The sequence below is a fragment of the Amphiura filiformis genome, chromosome 5 (assembly GCF_039555335.1).
Source record: "Amphiura filiformis chromosome 5, Afil_fr2py, whole genome shotgun sequence".
NCBI classification, from domain to species: domain Eukaryota; kingdom Metazoa; phylum Echinodermata; class Ophiuroidea; order Amphilepidida; family Amphiuridae; genus Amphiura; species Amphiura filiformis.
In genome coordinates, this window is record NC_092632.1 from 17247062 (window position 1) to 17264499 (window position 17438).

Below are 17438 nucleotides of genomic sequence, written 5' to 3' on the forward strand. Positions count from 1 at the left end.
TGTGATTGAGCAACCATTTTGGATGATGAGTGCGAAAAATTGCATCGGATGAAATTTGGTAAGAGAAATAATATGTTAAACGCATAACCTGTTAGTCAATCTATGTTTGAATCTAAAATGATGAAATAGAGCAATAATTTAATTCCGCAAGGCCAAAATCGGCTGTTTGTGATGTTTCTAGTCCAGCACCCATTTGTACACCCAAATGATACATCACGTTTTATAGCTCTAGTTAAACGGCAAAGACGCCTGGGAAATTTGGTCAACATGGTGGAAATGTCCATGTTTGTGGCAACTCATTGATATGAATGGCCCTTACAATATCAACGATTCCATCACCACAAACGAATAATACAGGATGGTCTAAAAACAAAAAGGCCTACATAACTTCAAATGTTAATTTCTTAAAGTTGAAAAGTCCGTTTCATAAAATTCGTTTTTACGTATTCTGAAAGACGTTCTTTCAAAGAGAATTTGGTGAATCGCGCCAAATGTTCTTATCTGTGTCTTTATGGAAATTACCAGGCTGATGCTTGAATATATACAAATCATTTTTTTTCCTCATTTATTTTTTGGAGTCACATGAAATTCGTGAAGGAAATTGATGAGTTATGCATGGTTTTATTTTACTGTGAATAACTATTTATTGTAAGTGCAGAATTCACTAATTAACTAATACCTGCTATTAAAATTATATCCTTATCACCATATGCCTGTGTATTTTGCATTAAGAATTTTAGAAATAAACAATAAACAAACAAAATAGCGTTATAACGTAAATTATGCCCAGATTATGGCAAGGGACGTCAATCAAGAAATTAATGACCTCCCAAATCTGATGGCTGATAGAGATTCCTGGAAAAGAATTGTAAACTCTTTCTCGGATGCGTCCGCAAGATAGATAGATGCCCAGAACATGGGTTTTGTGAATATTAACAACTTCCAGTGATGTAACAAATTAGGTCATAGGGTATGTAGTGTGAGCTAATATTGAATAGAATAGAATAGAATAGAATAGATAGTTTTTGGTAACGTCGGAGAAACTTGCCATTTGGCTTACAACTGGTGCCACAGTTTAAATCTGTTTTTTTAATTAAACTTTCACCAAATGCTTTCAGAAAGTTGGTCTTTCAGAATATGCAGCAACAATTTGAAACAGATTCTTCAAGACTCATTATTTTTGATATAGTTACAGAATCAAGCGAAATCTGTACAAATCTACTTACCACACGACTCTTCGTCATCACCCACCATACAGTCATATTTCCCATCACACACCTCACCCATAGTAACGCACATGCGCGTATCGATAGCATCCATTGAATTACAAAGGTAGGAGCCTGGACAGGTTATGTAAGCTGCGCGGAAGAAGAAAATGAAACACAATATAATTAATCTATTTCGTTTTTATTTATTGTCATGATGGCCATTGATCATTAATTTTAATTACATGTTGGTTCCTAGTCTCGTTCAGCTGATATTAACAAAATGTTATTTCAATAAATATATAAATACCGCATGTTATTTCCTCTGCATTATTTAAGCAGTCATTAAAACCATCACACTTGGCTTGAGGCTCAATACAAAACCCATCACCACAATCAAATTGGTCATCGCTGCATATATCTGTAAAAGAATAAAGACACTAGAAAATAATGAAGCAAATAAAATTTGTATTGCACTATCAAGCACTCAGTGATGTATGGACTTTAAGAGATTTGTTTGACAAATGAAACAGCAGTGTAGTACAAGTTGACATTACTCCAGGTCAGTTCAAAGGATGACATCATTTCGCAACCATCATTTGATTCTCAGTGGGGCATGGGAGTTTGGGGCCGGCGGGGGGATGGGGGATTTTTTTTCACTCATCAGTAAGTGTGCCCCTGGAAATCTAATTATAATTATTTCACGCCGTATTGGCGGAGTAAATGATGCTCCGGATCAGGACATTTTTTTATCAAAACAAATAAAAGATTGTCCAATTTACCTTCATATCCAAGAACTTGAGTGAAATTAACGTTGAATCCTTTTGTCCTTCCAGTACGGTCCGTAGCAAATTGCAGCCACATTGATTCGCCGACTGATGTAATAGTTCGGAGCTTTATCATACCAGTTAACTTCACTATTGTAGATTCAATTCCTACCGCAGAACTATCTCCATTACCGACAGATAGAAAATCAAAACCATCCTCTAAATGAAAAGTGTCGATCATCAGTAGTATATGTCTACTCCCTGTGGCAGATACTGTCCATGTACATAGGATTTCATTACGGTAGAGTTCAGGGAAACCAGGAGACGATAATGTGACTACTTCTTCATCTGAGCCAATTCTGATGTATCTTTTGCCACATTCACCTGGCCAAAATCAAAGTATTAAGCAGTTTTGTTACTTTAAGATAGTGTTAAGGCACCTAATTACGATAAAGATGAATGCCAAGGGAAACCCGAAAATTCGTTTCGAAAGAGACTGTTCAACTTGATTCTTTAGACTTTGTAATGTTCATTAGGACCCAACGTAACACTATTTTTAGGCCAGTACGTTGTATCCCTAAATTTTGCACGTCATACTCGCGCTGAACATAATCTTCTCCCATTTCGATGTTCCCTTTATAATCTGTTTACTAAAAAGCATGTAATTTGTTCTTTACATGCATATTTATTACGCATCCGTCTTTTGGAAATGCGCTCAATAAACCCTTGAAATAATAATGTCCTTACGCACGAAAAAGTCCGATGAGAATTAGCACAGTATTAAAGGACAGTTTACACAATATTGTGCGTAAGCTACATAGCATAGAATCCTCTCTTATTCACACATGTTACATAACAAACAAAATTCCAACGAGCTAATCCCCATTATAACAATTGCGTACATGCAATTCGCCGTAGAAGTGATGTAGTTAATCAGATTAACTACCATAGCAATAGATGAATACAATATTTTGACAATATCGCCCTTCACTACAACGTTCACGCGGTCAAAGAAAGGCTGATCACTCGCACCTGTCAGATTTGTATCTTGAAAAAGAGCGGTATTGTATTCAATCGATGTTTGCTGACATGCGCCGGTGATTAGTGCAATCTGCGATCTATTCAAAAACTGTATTCATCTATTGCAGAGAAGATCTTCTCTGATCTATTGCTATGGTAGTTATGACGTCACTTCTACATATGGTAGTTATGACGTCACTTATACTGGCATACAAGCACTCCATATTCACACCAAACACATCTGATAAGCTTTAAAAACACTTAAACACAGATTAAAGAAGTACCGAAGACAAAACTCACCACATTCCATTTCGTCTGACTTATCGGGACATAGTGGTTCTCCATCACATCGTTGGTATCCATGTAGACATATCAATACAAATGACGTATCTTGGCAGGTAAAATCTCCTGTATTACAGGTAGCTATAGAGTATCATAAAATATCTTTCACTTAGAGTTATATCTTTTGTGCAATCTTACATTTAAATTAAAAGTAATTTGTGGTATCTTATGGATGAAAATCGTTGATATCATTATTTGCAATCTTCCGGTTATGTTCAAAAGAAAAGAATCTGCCTTTCCTCAAAATATGTGAAACAAGACAAACCCCATTGTAAAACCATTGAATACCATGATGGGTCTGACATCTGACGTCTTTTTTTTAACTTGCCGACCTTTGAGGCTTTGAGGGTTTATAAGCGATAGGCCTACCGGACAATATACTAACCGTTTTCTGAATTCAAAAACAGCTCTAGCATGAATCCTCGGTGTCCAAGCGACCACGTCTCGGTATCAAATATTACAGTCAAACTATTGTCACCACTTGTTATCGATTCAGGTACATAATCGCCAGTCGCTGTGAAGACTTTGTCATTCAACTGCTTCACTTCCACGAAGTCATATCCATCATTCAAACTGAAGTCTTTAAAAACCAGGGAAGGACGTCCTAGATGATCTGGTGCAGTGATTATTGTCCAGGTGCACAAGATGTTTGATGGGGGTGGCTGTGGGTAGTTAGGGGATGGAAGGAAAATGGTCTCATTTTCTTGTAACGATATGGAATCAGCCCCGCATAAATCTGTGAAATTAAATGCAGAATACTTATTAACTAAAGTCGTCTTTTCCTTTTCGTTTCAAAAATAATCGAATTGTGTATATTTAAATGTTCGTGATTTGATTGAACATAATATTATTTGTATTATGTTTAGAAAACTTGTTTTGAACTCATAACGTTTTCATGAATCGAGAAAATAATTGATTTGCTTTCCATACCACATCCAATTTCATCAGAGCCATTAAGACATTGTGGATTGTTATCACACAATAAAGACTGATTGAGACATCCATAGCCAGAGTCACACAAGTATTCTCCAGTTCCACACGGTACTGTACAACGAGAAAAGAAGATTGGTTAATATTGTGTACCTTGTTTTGCTTAACGTCTATAGGTTTGTCTGTTCGTAAGTATGTACATTGATATGTCTGTTTAGTGGCTAACTCCAAATGCGTCAGCATTAATTCTTTCGAACAATGAAGACTGAAGTAAAATGGTCATGCGTGTGCAAGCTTTTTCCGTGTCGTTGGCTGTTTATGAGAAGGCAAGCAAAGAGTGATCTTGATCTACACCTACTCCTAATGATAGAAATAAACAATACTTGCCATATACTGCCGAAAGATGAAGCTCAATAATAAATCCTTCCCACCATCCAGACATAGTCTGAAATGTCATCCATCCTGATGTTGTATTTAAGGTCAAACTATTTGGCATGCCTTCACCACTAAAATGAAACACTGTTGTATCATGGGATATAATGTCTCCGACTCCAATAGTAAGAAAGTCATAGTTTGTTGTGATGGTCAAATGCTTGAATATGAGAACAATGAACCCTTCGTCTTGTGCATATATGAACCATTGGCAGCTGATTCCATATGGGTAAGGATGAGGATAGACTGGTATAGAGTGGAGAACTCCAGGACGATCAAATGTTATGTTAACTTGCTCAGATCCACAGTATTCTGTTATCATGGCAAAATGTTTTCAGTTTAGTATACATAAAGTTTCGTTTTTACATCTTCGTATTAGAATGAAATTAATTATTTAAAAAATGAATACACTCTTCCCAAATACAGGGCCAGGCTTTATTGTATGAAAAGGATAGTTCGCCATCCGTTTTTGGTGTTTTTCCAAATGTACCATTGCATTGGGTCCATCGGAAATGACCATACTTTATACTTTTATCTAAAAGCCTGGTTATCTATAGTCAGATAGTCGATTCAACTGTGCGTTCGGATGAGTAATTTTAAAACCACCAAACATTGATGGATAATCATTTTAATGCAGCCTGTATATTCATGACATTAAACATTAATGGGGTTTTCCTGTTTGATTTGTTGCCTTCGATCGTATTCTTTTCTGCTGATCAGAGTTCACATCGCATATTGTTTATTTCGTGTTTTTCTTAATTTATCCTTTCCTTTTACGTTTCTAATTTGCTAAATCCAAGTACACCAACATGTAGCCAAAATGTTTTAAATTAAAGATCGGGTTTTAATGCATGATCATAATCTCTTGTTGTTATCACAGATTTACCACAGTTTTCATCTTCATCGGAGCCATCGTAGCATTGTGCATATGTATTGCACACCATACTGCGATCCAAACAGGTAATACCATTGCCACAGGTGAATTCATTCTCTAAACAGGACGCTGATAATAATCAACAGAAAAAGATGATATAAGAAGTGTGTCATATTGTTATGCATAAGCGATAAAAAATACATTGAAATTGAGACACCTATTGGATTAACAATCTCTTTTGTTTATATGTTTCCATGTAAATATGGTAAAGAAGATGATGACAACTCTCTAGTCCGAGGTTCCTTAGTCCGAAGGCTCCTTAGTCCAAAGGTTCGCTAGTCCGAACACGTAATTTACCATTCGCTAGTCCCAATTTTGAAAAAGGTTTGCTAGTCCGAACATCGGGTTCTCTAGTCCTAAGGATAGCTAGTCTAAATAATAAGGTTCTCTATTCCGAATATAGAATATGGCTCGCTAACCCTAACCCTAACCTTCACCCTAATCCTATCCCTAACACTAACTCTAACACCAACCGTAACCATAACACTAACACTCGCCATTATTCTATATTCGGACTAGCAACCCTTCGGACTAGAGAGAAGTCACGAAGAAGACATCGAACTGAAGTCAAATTAGTATAGACCTGACGCGCATCTCATGCAAACAACAAGTCACTATATATTTACCTTTATTGTTTGTACGTTCAACTTGTATGAAGAATCCTCGGAGAGTTTCAGTCCAGTAATACGCCGAGAATCGCACCCACATGTGAGTGTTATTGATCCATAGAGTCTCAGGAGAAAACCAATAATCTATGTGAGCGGCTGTGTTGGAATACACCTCGTGTGTCTCTCCAATTGCAAGATAGTCATAATTAAGTTCAACATCAATGAATGTTATCTTGAAGGTGTTACCTTCGTCTGATGCCGTGAAGAACCAAGTACAGTTGACGCGTAATGGATGATGACCAGGGTAGTTAGGTGACGTAAGGTATGTCTTGTCATCTGTCTCCATGTGAATCCATTCAGTTTTGGCTGTAAATAGTGAAAATTTTACATGAACATTGGTGGCAAACAATGCCCAATAAAGGAAGGAAGAGTATCATTTGGGAATAGTATCTACGTGCGTTGAAATGTCTCCTGGTCACATTGGATATCTTAAAGGTTTTACAAACTTCGACGTCGTGAGCATTATGAGCATGATGATGGAAACTACAAAAGCACGTTATCTTGTCTTCTTTGACATGTTTACTTTCCAAAGGGAATTATTTCCCTGTCCCTATAGACTTTTTCAAATCGAAGTTTTCCGAAGTTTGTTATGGATAACCCCGTTTACAATTCCGGGTCATCGACGCTAACGCAAACACAACTATTACGTCTGAACACAAATCTGCGTGAAAGACACGGTCAAGCGTTGGGTATGGCTTGTGCAAGAGATTGATATTTATATTGCGAAGACCACAAGAAGACCAAATCGTAGACGACAAACATTTGCACTTTTCTTTCTTTTACTGCCAAATAGTGGAAGTGTTAGTTCAATACCTTTAGAAAATATTACTCTGTGATGACTCATGTTGATTTGGGCTAAATACGTTGTATTTTCACTCAAAAGGGTACGTGATTCCGCTTGATTCATTGTGCACCAATTTGACCCACTAGCTTACTGAATAAATACTGCGATTTTCCGATCGTTTCCGATCTTGATTTGAAAAGGTCTATTAAGATGAACAGTGTGTCATTATACAGCCAGGGATGTGCAAACAAGAAAATTTGGGTCTTTTGCTGCACAGTCAAAATGAATGTTCTTCTTGGCTTTCTAAAAACAGAAATGTGAGGACTGAGTATTTTAGGGGTCTTTTAGAGCTGAAATTATCAAAATCCGTGGTCTTTCGGAGCTCTAGATTGGTCAAAGTTAGGGGTCTTTCGGAACTGCGAAAACAAAAAAAGGGTTAATTTGTGTAAATTCACCCCCCCCCTCCCGGGGTTGATACTTTGGTCAGAATATGTTTGAATTCTTTGTTGGAGCTTATTTGCAGCTAAAACGTTGATATAATACGATAGATTGTTGAAATGTTTAAAAACAAGTATAAACAAGCTTAGGTTTGTATCATTAATTCTTGAGGCAAACCTTGGAGTTTGGAGATCTCAGTTTCATTAATTAATAATACAAGTAATCTTTAACTTACGACAATCAAATTCATCGGATCCGTCTAAGCAATGCATATGGTTATCACAAACGAACTCCTGTCTTATACAACCTGTCCCGGTTCGGCACCAGAAATCTTCATTTCTGCAACGTTCTATAGAATAATGCAATAATTCTGGTCGTGTCAGGTTTTGAGAATTGTAAAGGAAATTAATTTTGATTCTCATGATTGATGTACGAGTATGTCATTATAGGGGTGAGTTGACATGTGTTTACATTTGATACGCCCTCTGTTGATCTGAGATAAAAACTGCCAGGCAAAAACACTGTAGTTTACATAGAAGAAGTTGATTTTTTTTCATTAACTTTGGTTTCAAAGCAAATACTACTAAAAATGTTAACAAACTTGTTTACAAATGCATCAAGCTATATACATAATATCACACAAAACTTCAAAGGTTTTTAAAAGTTGGATTTTGAAGAGATTTATGTGGTCTGCCATAGACACTCCTGTGTTATTTTGCCTGGCATAAAACAACAGAGGGCGGTCTGAATGTAAACATGTGACATCATAACATAGTTTATTAATAAAACCATAGGCGTTCAACGATCAAATTGCATTAAGAGTACATTAAAATTACATATTAAATAGACATCAAAATTGAATATTAACAAATATACTAGAGTGAAAGTTCATCTCTGTTGGTAAATATCATAATTTTTGATTTCAACACAATATTGAAATTTCATCTTCAAATTTTCGGTCTTAACTTTGACCTTCATCGGGAGAATGGTCACCCAAGTTAGGGATGTGTGACCTATTGGACACTTGACTCCAACACTTTTCCGCACACGCTTGGTGGTATAATTATTTGAGGGACTAATTGCAAACTACCCAAACGAGTGCTAAGGTGTCCTTTATAAGAGACGGTGATCAGTTCATTTTTATCCGAAAACCGAACTATACTGTATCATTAATAGTAAACTGATAAACTGAAACTTGAAATCCAATTGGACCCAACTTGGTACCCTAAGGGAAACATGTAGTTAGTGTTTTGTATTTGGAAAGTGTTTGGCTCTAACCAACACACTACATGCGGTTGCTGAGAAAGGGACAATGGACCCCTATTAAAGCAAACAAATTTGTTAATGAGCAGATTGTGATCCACCATATCAAACGCTTTGGAGAAGTCCGTAAGATTTTGATTTTGTCAGCACCCTGATGCAGACTAACCAGATAACGTGCCGGGATAACGTGACGTGTTAATGCCCTTGAGAACTGTGTTCTTGAATGCAGCCAAGTAAAGAATAACAAAAGTACAATTTGAAATCGTGAAAATTTGAAATTTGGAAATCTTACATTCTGGCTTTAATTATTAATTTAAAGAAGCAATTATGCATCTCATTATTGTTTTTGCCAAAGAGAGCAAAACGAGGGCATCAAGGTATGTTTTCCGCAAAGTAAAAATAATTTGGTCCATTTCACGATATCCACCTTAAAATACGTCTGTCCCACACCCCTTTTGGAAGAAGAAGTGCACTTAATGATTTGTCCAAAGCGTAGATATGTTTTTATTTGTTCCGGTGATTGCTCCCTTTCTCAGGTTTCTGTAGGATTTGTTTCAAGCATGATTTGTATCGCTTGCTAAGTTCATTTTGTTTGTCCAAGCAGTGTATCAGGTTCAGTTGTTATGTGTTTACAGTTGGCTTTGGAATTGGTAATTTAAGCTATCGAACTTTACCTTCTTCTGTGTAAATACATCATACTTCAGGCTACTTGTACTATTCTTTCATCATATATTTGCCTCACAACTTTCGTTTGCCCAACTTTAGTCTAGTTGGTGTCTTTTGTTGTTTCCACCCAAATTGATACACCATGTTTATATAGTTTCTATTCTCATTCTGCTAAAGGATTATTGCTTGTCTTTCAACGGAGCTCGAAATTGGAGCATCACAGAAGAAAGCAATATTAACTAATAGAATTATTTGTCATATAGATGCTACCAATCAAAATCAGTCTGATGTCCTCTCAAATTTCAATGTTGTAGTTTGATCAGTTCGAAATCGGCGGGCCTTATAACATCGCGGATTAATATTGATATATTTTATTACGAAAATTGTCTTGTGACATCTCACCCAGAAACATCACGAATAATTAATTCAAGCCACTTTGTCTACATTCTCTAACACGCACGTTGTAGACCAGACATGTCAACTATCTCACTCTTAACGTGGATCTACTTTACGGCGTAATGGTAAAAACATAACAATTCCCGCCGATTACGAACTGATCAAACTATAGTAAACATGCAGCTTCAAGCTTAGTATCGGAAATACTGACACATTGTCGTGTAAATTACATATTCTGTCGGTCCAGCTTCTAGTCTTGGCCCCAAGCTTCACGTGGCTCACGATTTGTAATCAACGACAGAAACCGGCTTTGAAGGAGACTATCGATGTTGTCACTCCAGTCCAAAATGCCGGAAAAACCAACACTCGTCCATGGAATTTAATTGTCGGTTTGTTATTATATAAAACGATAAATCAAGTAAGTAACTTCCACTCTGAAATCTTAGAAACTTTTTTGGTTCCACTGACTATTTGCGATCGAAATAATACACAACACCAATGACAGAAATCATCAACAAAAAATCGAACCAAGGACTTGTTTTCACTCATATTTGAGTTGCATCATCAACCAGAAGTGACGTGGCACGGACCGACAGAATAGATTAGAAAAGCAGAAACATTAATAGAAAATACAAAATAACGAGATTGATTGAAGGATTTTCGAATTACTTGTTTTTTTCTATCATAGACCTACAATATCAGGATAACAAGATGCTCTTACGACATATTTGAATGATGTGATACGCCTCGTGTGGTTCAATTATCCCGGTGTAGAACAGAGTATCCTTGTAGCAGCTTTCACCCGAATTACAAAAGATTTCCTCTTCATGACAAGTTGCTATTAAAGAGTGCAAGCAAACAATCATTGCATTTTCGAAATTAGATTACTTTCATAAAACTAGCCTTTAATGGAATTTTTTTGCGAATGCACAAATGGATGTAATCATCGGCTTTGTATGTTTCTTTACAGTTAAATGGCAGACGGACACCAATTTTTGTTTGACACTATACACAATGTACATGAAAAGGTTTTAAAAAGTACTCTGGTGCTTGTAACGTGCGTGGCTATAACTTTCTGAATACATTCTGATCATGAACAGTTTTCTTCATACGAGGAGCGGTCAGAAAGTTCGTAGAACAAGGTATGCTACTTTGTAGCACCACTAGCACGGCATTGAATTCGGTCTCATTTGAAAGCTTGTTCCTTCAAAACATTACTGCAAAAATAGTCCATTTTTGCATGACTGTGTATGGGCAGGACACTCTGCAGAAAAAGCCTACATCATGAATTCACAGGTACTTCCAAAAGTGAACAAAGGGTCATTATGGAAATTTCTTCAGAGGGTGGTGAAAACTCAAATGAAATTTAACAATGTACAGTTGCTGTAAATGGTGATGGGGTTCTTGATATAACAGTAACGAAATGGTCCTTAGAATTCAAGGATTGAATGGGCGTCCTTGAAGATCATCCCAGGTCCAAAAGACTTGCTGGCGTCACCACTAATGATATACGTGCTGGTACTGTGGCATTGGTAATGAATTAAGAACCAAACAAGAACGATGAGATAGCCAGAAAATATGGCAACTCTGATGAAAGTGTTTTCAACATAAATCCATTAACATTTGGGTATTCTAGGGTGTCTTCTAGATGGGATCCCAGAATCTTTATGCATAAAATTGATGCCAATTGATATGATCAGGTTCACACCTCTATACACTTAGAACGAGAAGCGAGACCAGTTTTATCTATATAAGGTTAAAGGTGATAAGATATACATTAATCACTGGAATTATGAGTCCATTCAGTGGACGCACCTGGATCTCCCACCCCTAAGAAGATCATCACTCGTTCACCATAGTGAACGGTCTTCATCGGTGTTTTCTGAAATTCAGGGAGAGTCTTGATGACAGTTCATTTCTCAAATAAAAGTACAATCATAGGCATATATCATACAAGTTTGATAGCAAAATTGAGCCAAACCATCAAGTGAAGAAGGTTGGTCTTAGGAATGGGACTATTCTTGAATTATGTCCTGTACCCTATTTCCAGTCAAGCTGCCATTCACGACAGAGGGGTCAGTTAACTAAAGCAACCATATTGTGGTCCAGGCATGGCCTCCAGTTAGTGAAACCTATTTTAGAATTTTAAGCCCTACCTTCATAATATCAGGTTTGACTGAAGAGTGGCTCATGGAATAATCGGAAGATATCATTTTGTTGATATAGATGGTTCAAGAAAAATTACGACAGGTGCATTAAGGTATGCAATGACCATGTTCAAGATTGAGATAGAAAGAATCTGACCAGTACTCTTTCAAGTACCGTGTTCTACGAACTTATTGACCGCCCCTCGTAACGACGGACGTACATGTCCGTCCACCGCATACTTTCTATGAATGTCAACTAAGAAGAGTACTTTTGAAACCATTTGGTGTGAGGGATCTATAAAGAGGCCAAAAGGGGATCTAAAAGTGTGCCACGACTTACTATTAACAGGAACTCTGCTGATGTGTAGACGAAACCCTTTTTGGTGATATACGTAATCCGATTGAAAGATCGCCCACATTTGTCTGTGGCCTATAAACATTGCTGTACCGGGGGTAACATATCGTGGTGCTTGAAAGATTACATGTTGTCCTGTGACACTTCCATTTCCCAGCAAGAAGATGTCACGAGAAATCACACCATTACCTAGTAGATCAACCAAGATTAGTTGTTCGATAAGGATGGAATAACTGGCCTGGTCCGGCGCATTGAAGTAGTACAAGCATTGCTGGTTTGGTGGGTACCTATTTGGAAAGCTAGGCGAAGATATGTTGACTTCTCCACCGATAAGCATGGTGTAATTGCTGGTTTTACATGCTGAAGACAGAATATAAACATGACAAAGAGGTTACTTTCTACTTTACACAGGCAAACAAGAGATTATGATCTTATATGCATTTCACGCTGTTTGCGATGGTGGTCGGAACACCCGTGGACGCCCTGGTTGCTGGATGTCCTCGGTTAACACTTGGGCTTCAGATGAGTCAAAACAGATAATTTCTTCCGATTTTAATTAAAATGGTCTCAAAATTTTCATCTTGTTATAGAATAGTTTGTACTATCTAGGACATTTTGACCTAAGAAACACAGCACAATATGTCACAAGCACTAAGATTGATTGGATATTGACCCGTTTCAATGTGTTACGTATGTAACAAAACATTTTAGCTATTGCAAACTAGTAGTAGGGTTGGATACATACAGCACTGTTGTTCGTCCGATCCATCAGCACACTGCATATAGCCATCGCATCGTAAACTCCAATGTATACATTCTGAACCAGTCCTACAAGCAATCTCACTGGGATGACATTTCTCTTCCTCCGTTACTGAAAATTAGAATATAAATTTTATGAAACAAAAATTCAAGTAATTACAGTATCCTTAGCTTGATTCAATTAGGCTAATTATTTATGTAATTATGCAGATTAACTTTTATTCGGGCGGTAAAATATAGTTGTTTATTCCGACATGGAGAGTTTCTAGCCAAAATAATGTCGCAACATATGATGGTTGTATTTTGGTGAAAATGTTAAGAGATATTGATGAGCCACAAAGAAATTAACTTACTGAATGTTAAGTGTAATCAAAATGATATCCCCAGGATGATATCATGGCAGCGACAATATACTACATCTTGGTGTAGATTAGGGGCATGAATATGTCGGTGACTGGAGTCAATTTGTATGACCCCCCTCTATCGCGGGATAATTTTTTTATGTCTCCCGAGGCAGAACTTTTTTATGACCCCCCCCCCCCCCTTCCGCCCACACAGACGCAAGACATATTATTGGTTGCCGGAGCGCGCAAAGTGCGCGGATTTACATACATCGTTTAATCTGGTAACGTAAAACTTATACAAAAATAAGAGACAAAGGCCAGTCCCGCACCAATTATTATTGCCATTGTTATTTATTCCAACAAATTTAACGCTTTTACATCAGCAATAATTAGCCTTTTCGAGATATGGTGGACACAATAGGATGGCGCTGCACGACGTGGGTAAAGTCTTTTGAATTTGCCGGGTTTTACCCAGATTTAAGACTGCCCTCCTTTTGTGTATGCCATACTTCGAAAAGGCTAAAATAAGTTAAAAATACAAAATGTATTTTAAAGGATACGAATTTGCTAAGCTTGGTCCCAGGCGTTCTCCCATCGTTGTCACGTGACCAATCGATGCTGACCAATATGATAATCGAAGGAAATAAAATTGACAGCACTGTGAATTTAATTTTATGATGACCTTGAGTGTATAGGTTATACTGAAGTACTGACAACTTTGCAAGACTTACACCTTTTTCAGAGACCTATTTTCAGTCAGATGCCTGCTTCATTTGAAAACCAAACGAACATCAGATTTGTTGTCATGTCTAAAACTATCGGGATCTGACGTTTTCACAAGTGAAATGATATTCACTTGCATGATGTTTGTTATGGATTGATCTCTTTGAAATTTGATTGACAATAACTAAATTAATTTAATCAGTAATTAAATAATCAAAATTTGATTAATATACAATTTTACTCAAAAATGGCCATCATCTTTATCTTAATCATCAAATGACAAGTATCCAATAAGTTCCATTATTAAGTAAATTAAGTAAATTTTAAAGTTACCTATTGACAATAATTGACAACTAACATGGATATTTCATATAGATACATGTTCACTATCGTAATTTAAGTTTGAGTACCCGTTCTAGGAAATAGTACAGCTTTGAGTTTTCGTAATCAATATAAAATAAGAAAAAAAATTCTAAACAACAAAATGAAAGGCACAAAGAAGAATTGTTTCTTCATTTATAACGTATTTTTCTTCATAAAAGTAATCAATTGAAACATTAGGCTTTGATTTAAAATGTAGTAATAGCTAAGTAGATTAAACATTAATATAGTATATTTGTGAATACTCTCAATACATATTTAAAGTAATTAATCAAAGCCTTAGAAAATAGTTTCCTTCCATTTTCTTATCAAATGCTATTAACTAATACTGTTTTTCTACAAACAAATCACATCGTCTATTGTTAACTAGGAACAATCGCTAAGAATAGCACTATGGATCAAAACTTTCATTGATCATTATTGTACAACAATACATAAGGATGCGGACATAATGTTATAAATAATTTGTCATTGATTTTTTATAACATAAACAAAAAATATAAATTTAACATTATGTCAAGACTTGAGGCTTTGTACAATTGCAACTGAAATGTTGTTCAAACGATACTGCCTCGATTGTTTAAAAATAGGTCGGTGCGAAATTAAGGATAGCATTACATAGAAAGGTAAACATGCCAGGTATCGTAATTTGCCTTTACCAAAGATAAGGATAATATTTTGATGGACAGCTCAGACAATTGACAAAATACCAAACCTTTAACAGTCCGTTGGTGTGAACACAATTAGCAAATGTAAAACGTCGTCTGTGCACCCGTAGAACAGGGTAATTTTATTCATTGAAGAATAACAAAATATTTTCATATTTTGTTCATTTGAAAATAAAAAAGCTTCTGCGTACAATCGAAGAGATTTCTTGACAAATATATAATTATTCTTATTCCTTTGGATGCCTAGCAACATCAAAAAATACCAAAATGTATAGGACGTATTGTGAAAACCACCTCAAAAGTGAGTTTCTGCGAGCAGATATTATTGGCAAATTTTAACAATGTTGTTAATAGAACAAAGGTTAATTTATTAGGGACGCACCATTTTGATATCAAGAGGTGGGGCATGGTAGTTTTTTGAAAAAAAAATTGCCTCGCCATCTGAGCAAAAAAACATAGCTCCACCTGTGACCAAAAAAAGTTGCTCCACCTCATACAAAAAAATTGCTCCAACTAAAACCAGAAAAAAACAAATTTGGTGTCAAGGGTGAAAAACAAATTGTCACAGTTAGTGAAGAAAAATTAACCTCATATTTGACTATTGTTGTTTAATGGTTTGTGGAATGATGTGGGCCGTAGTGGTCAGCGACAACCTGTAAAGTGTGCTGAGGCTTGTGGATCAACGTCTATGCGTTGTGCCTGTGCGTAGCGCACTATAAATCACTGCGCTTTTTTTTTAAAGATATGGGTGATAGCGGATATTTATAATGAGTGAATTTTGTCTACAACTTAGGGAACAAGTGATGTAATAAAAGATCAAGCACAATTATCAATAATATTATCATCATATCCTATGTTTTCAAAAATGATGATATATTCATCTGATCCTTGATTGTTCTTAACAACTACAACAACAACAACAACAACAAAATTTCAACAAAATTTCAGATGTAAAAAGGTTTTTGTTTGTTTCAGAGCCTCTTCCAGCAATAGTAATAATAAAAACAAGAACATGGTGGTTTTATTCATTGAAGAGTAACAAAATGTATTAATTTTGTCATTTTTGAAAAAAAATGTTTTTCCCTTTTTTCTGAAATAAGTAGTTGACATCTTGACAATTGAAAAGATTTATTTATGAAAGTATATGCTTATTCCCTTGGATGCTTTACAGCACCAACAAAATTAATACAAACATTTGTAGGGCGTATTGCGAAAACCACATCAAATGTGAAAATTGACAAAGGTTTATTTATTAAGGTTGGCTGTACATGTTAATATCAAATGTTAATCATATTACCTGCATTTTTCATTTATTCCTTTGACACGCTCACCAATATGCATCTCTGATATTTAATGATTTCATTCATAATAATATTGGTTTTCCAGAGGAAGAAAAATATTAATAAAGATTAACTTTTCTCAGACTTGATTGAAATGGTATTGTTGGATTCGCATCTCTATAAATAGAAAATCAAAAAAGGAATATTCTTGGAACATTTGAATAAACAAAATACTTTTATGTATTGCCATCTATTATTATCAAAGCGCCCAGTGTGACAATCAAATATTTTTTTCCCCTTAAGTTTGGAATATGTGTCACAATTCTGAATTAAAATGATAACAAATAGTTATAAATCAATGGCTTCTTTGTAAATAGATAGTTTCATGTCTGGATTTAAAACAAGATAATAAGTATCTCAATCTTAGATAAAAACTTTTGTTAACAAACGTCACCCAATTCGTATCATTGTCGTGAACAATGTTACCATAGAATGTTTATATTAAAAGAATCGTTTTTGTCAAACTCAATATCGCAAGTGCTTCTAGTTACGGCAACAATTTATTACAATATTCTGACGAGCTAGTGGATCAAGGGAACTGGTGTAATTTGAGATCGTTGTTGGGCTTTAAAAATGTTGATCCAAAAATTTCAATATTTTTGAATTTTGTTTATATTTGGGCGAATTTCACTCTAAAAACACCATTTATTTCGACTTAAAAACCGCTTTTATGTACATAAAAGTGTTTTAGGATGAAATTCGCTGAATTAACAAAGTTGCAAAATTTTGAAATTTTTGGCTAAAATGTTTGAATATCCAAAACGGTCTCAAATTATTCCAGTTACCCTTGATCTATGCTGAAAAACGATTGTCTAATCTAATCTCTAATCTCGAGCCAACTTCACCGTGCTCATTATTTAACCCTCTAGTTATTAA

At 35.8% G+C, this 17438-nt stretch overlaps 1 protein-coding gene across 1 annotated transcript in view; it reads right to left on the bottom strand.

The window, feature by feature from the left end:
• The window catches only part of LOC140152032 (CUB and sushi domain-containing protein 1-like), a 29126-nt gene extending 16442 nt beyond the window's left edge, over positions 1–12684 (bottom strand). Inside the window, exons 1-12 of the mRNA XM_072174333.1 lie at positions 12333–12684; positions 10567–10683; positions 7756–7869; positions 6257–6604; positions 5583–5699; positions 4652–5008; positions 4265–4378; positions 3720–4070; positions 3293–3415; positions 1988–2356; positions 1516–1626; positions 1227–1358 (exon numbers count right to left, since the gene is read on the bottom strand). Coding sequence (XP_072030434.1) covers positions 1227–1358; positions 1516–1626; positions 1988–2356; positions 3293–3415; positions 3720–4070; positions 4265–4378; positions 4652–5008; positions 5583–5699; positions 6257–6604; positions 7756–7869; positions 10567–10683; positions 12333–12684 — 2605 coding nt within the window. The remainder of the gene's footprint in view (positions 1–1226; positions 1359–1515; positions 1627–1987; positions 2357–3292; positions 3416–3719; positions 4071–4264; positions 4379–4651; positions 5009–5582; positions 5700–6256; positions 6605–7755; positions 7870–10566; positions 10684–12332) is intronic.
• Positions 12685–17438: the final 4754 nt, after the last annotated feature.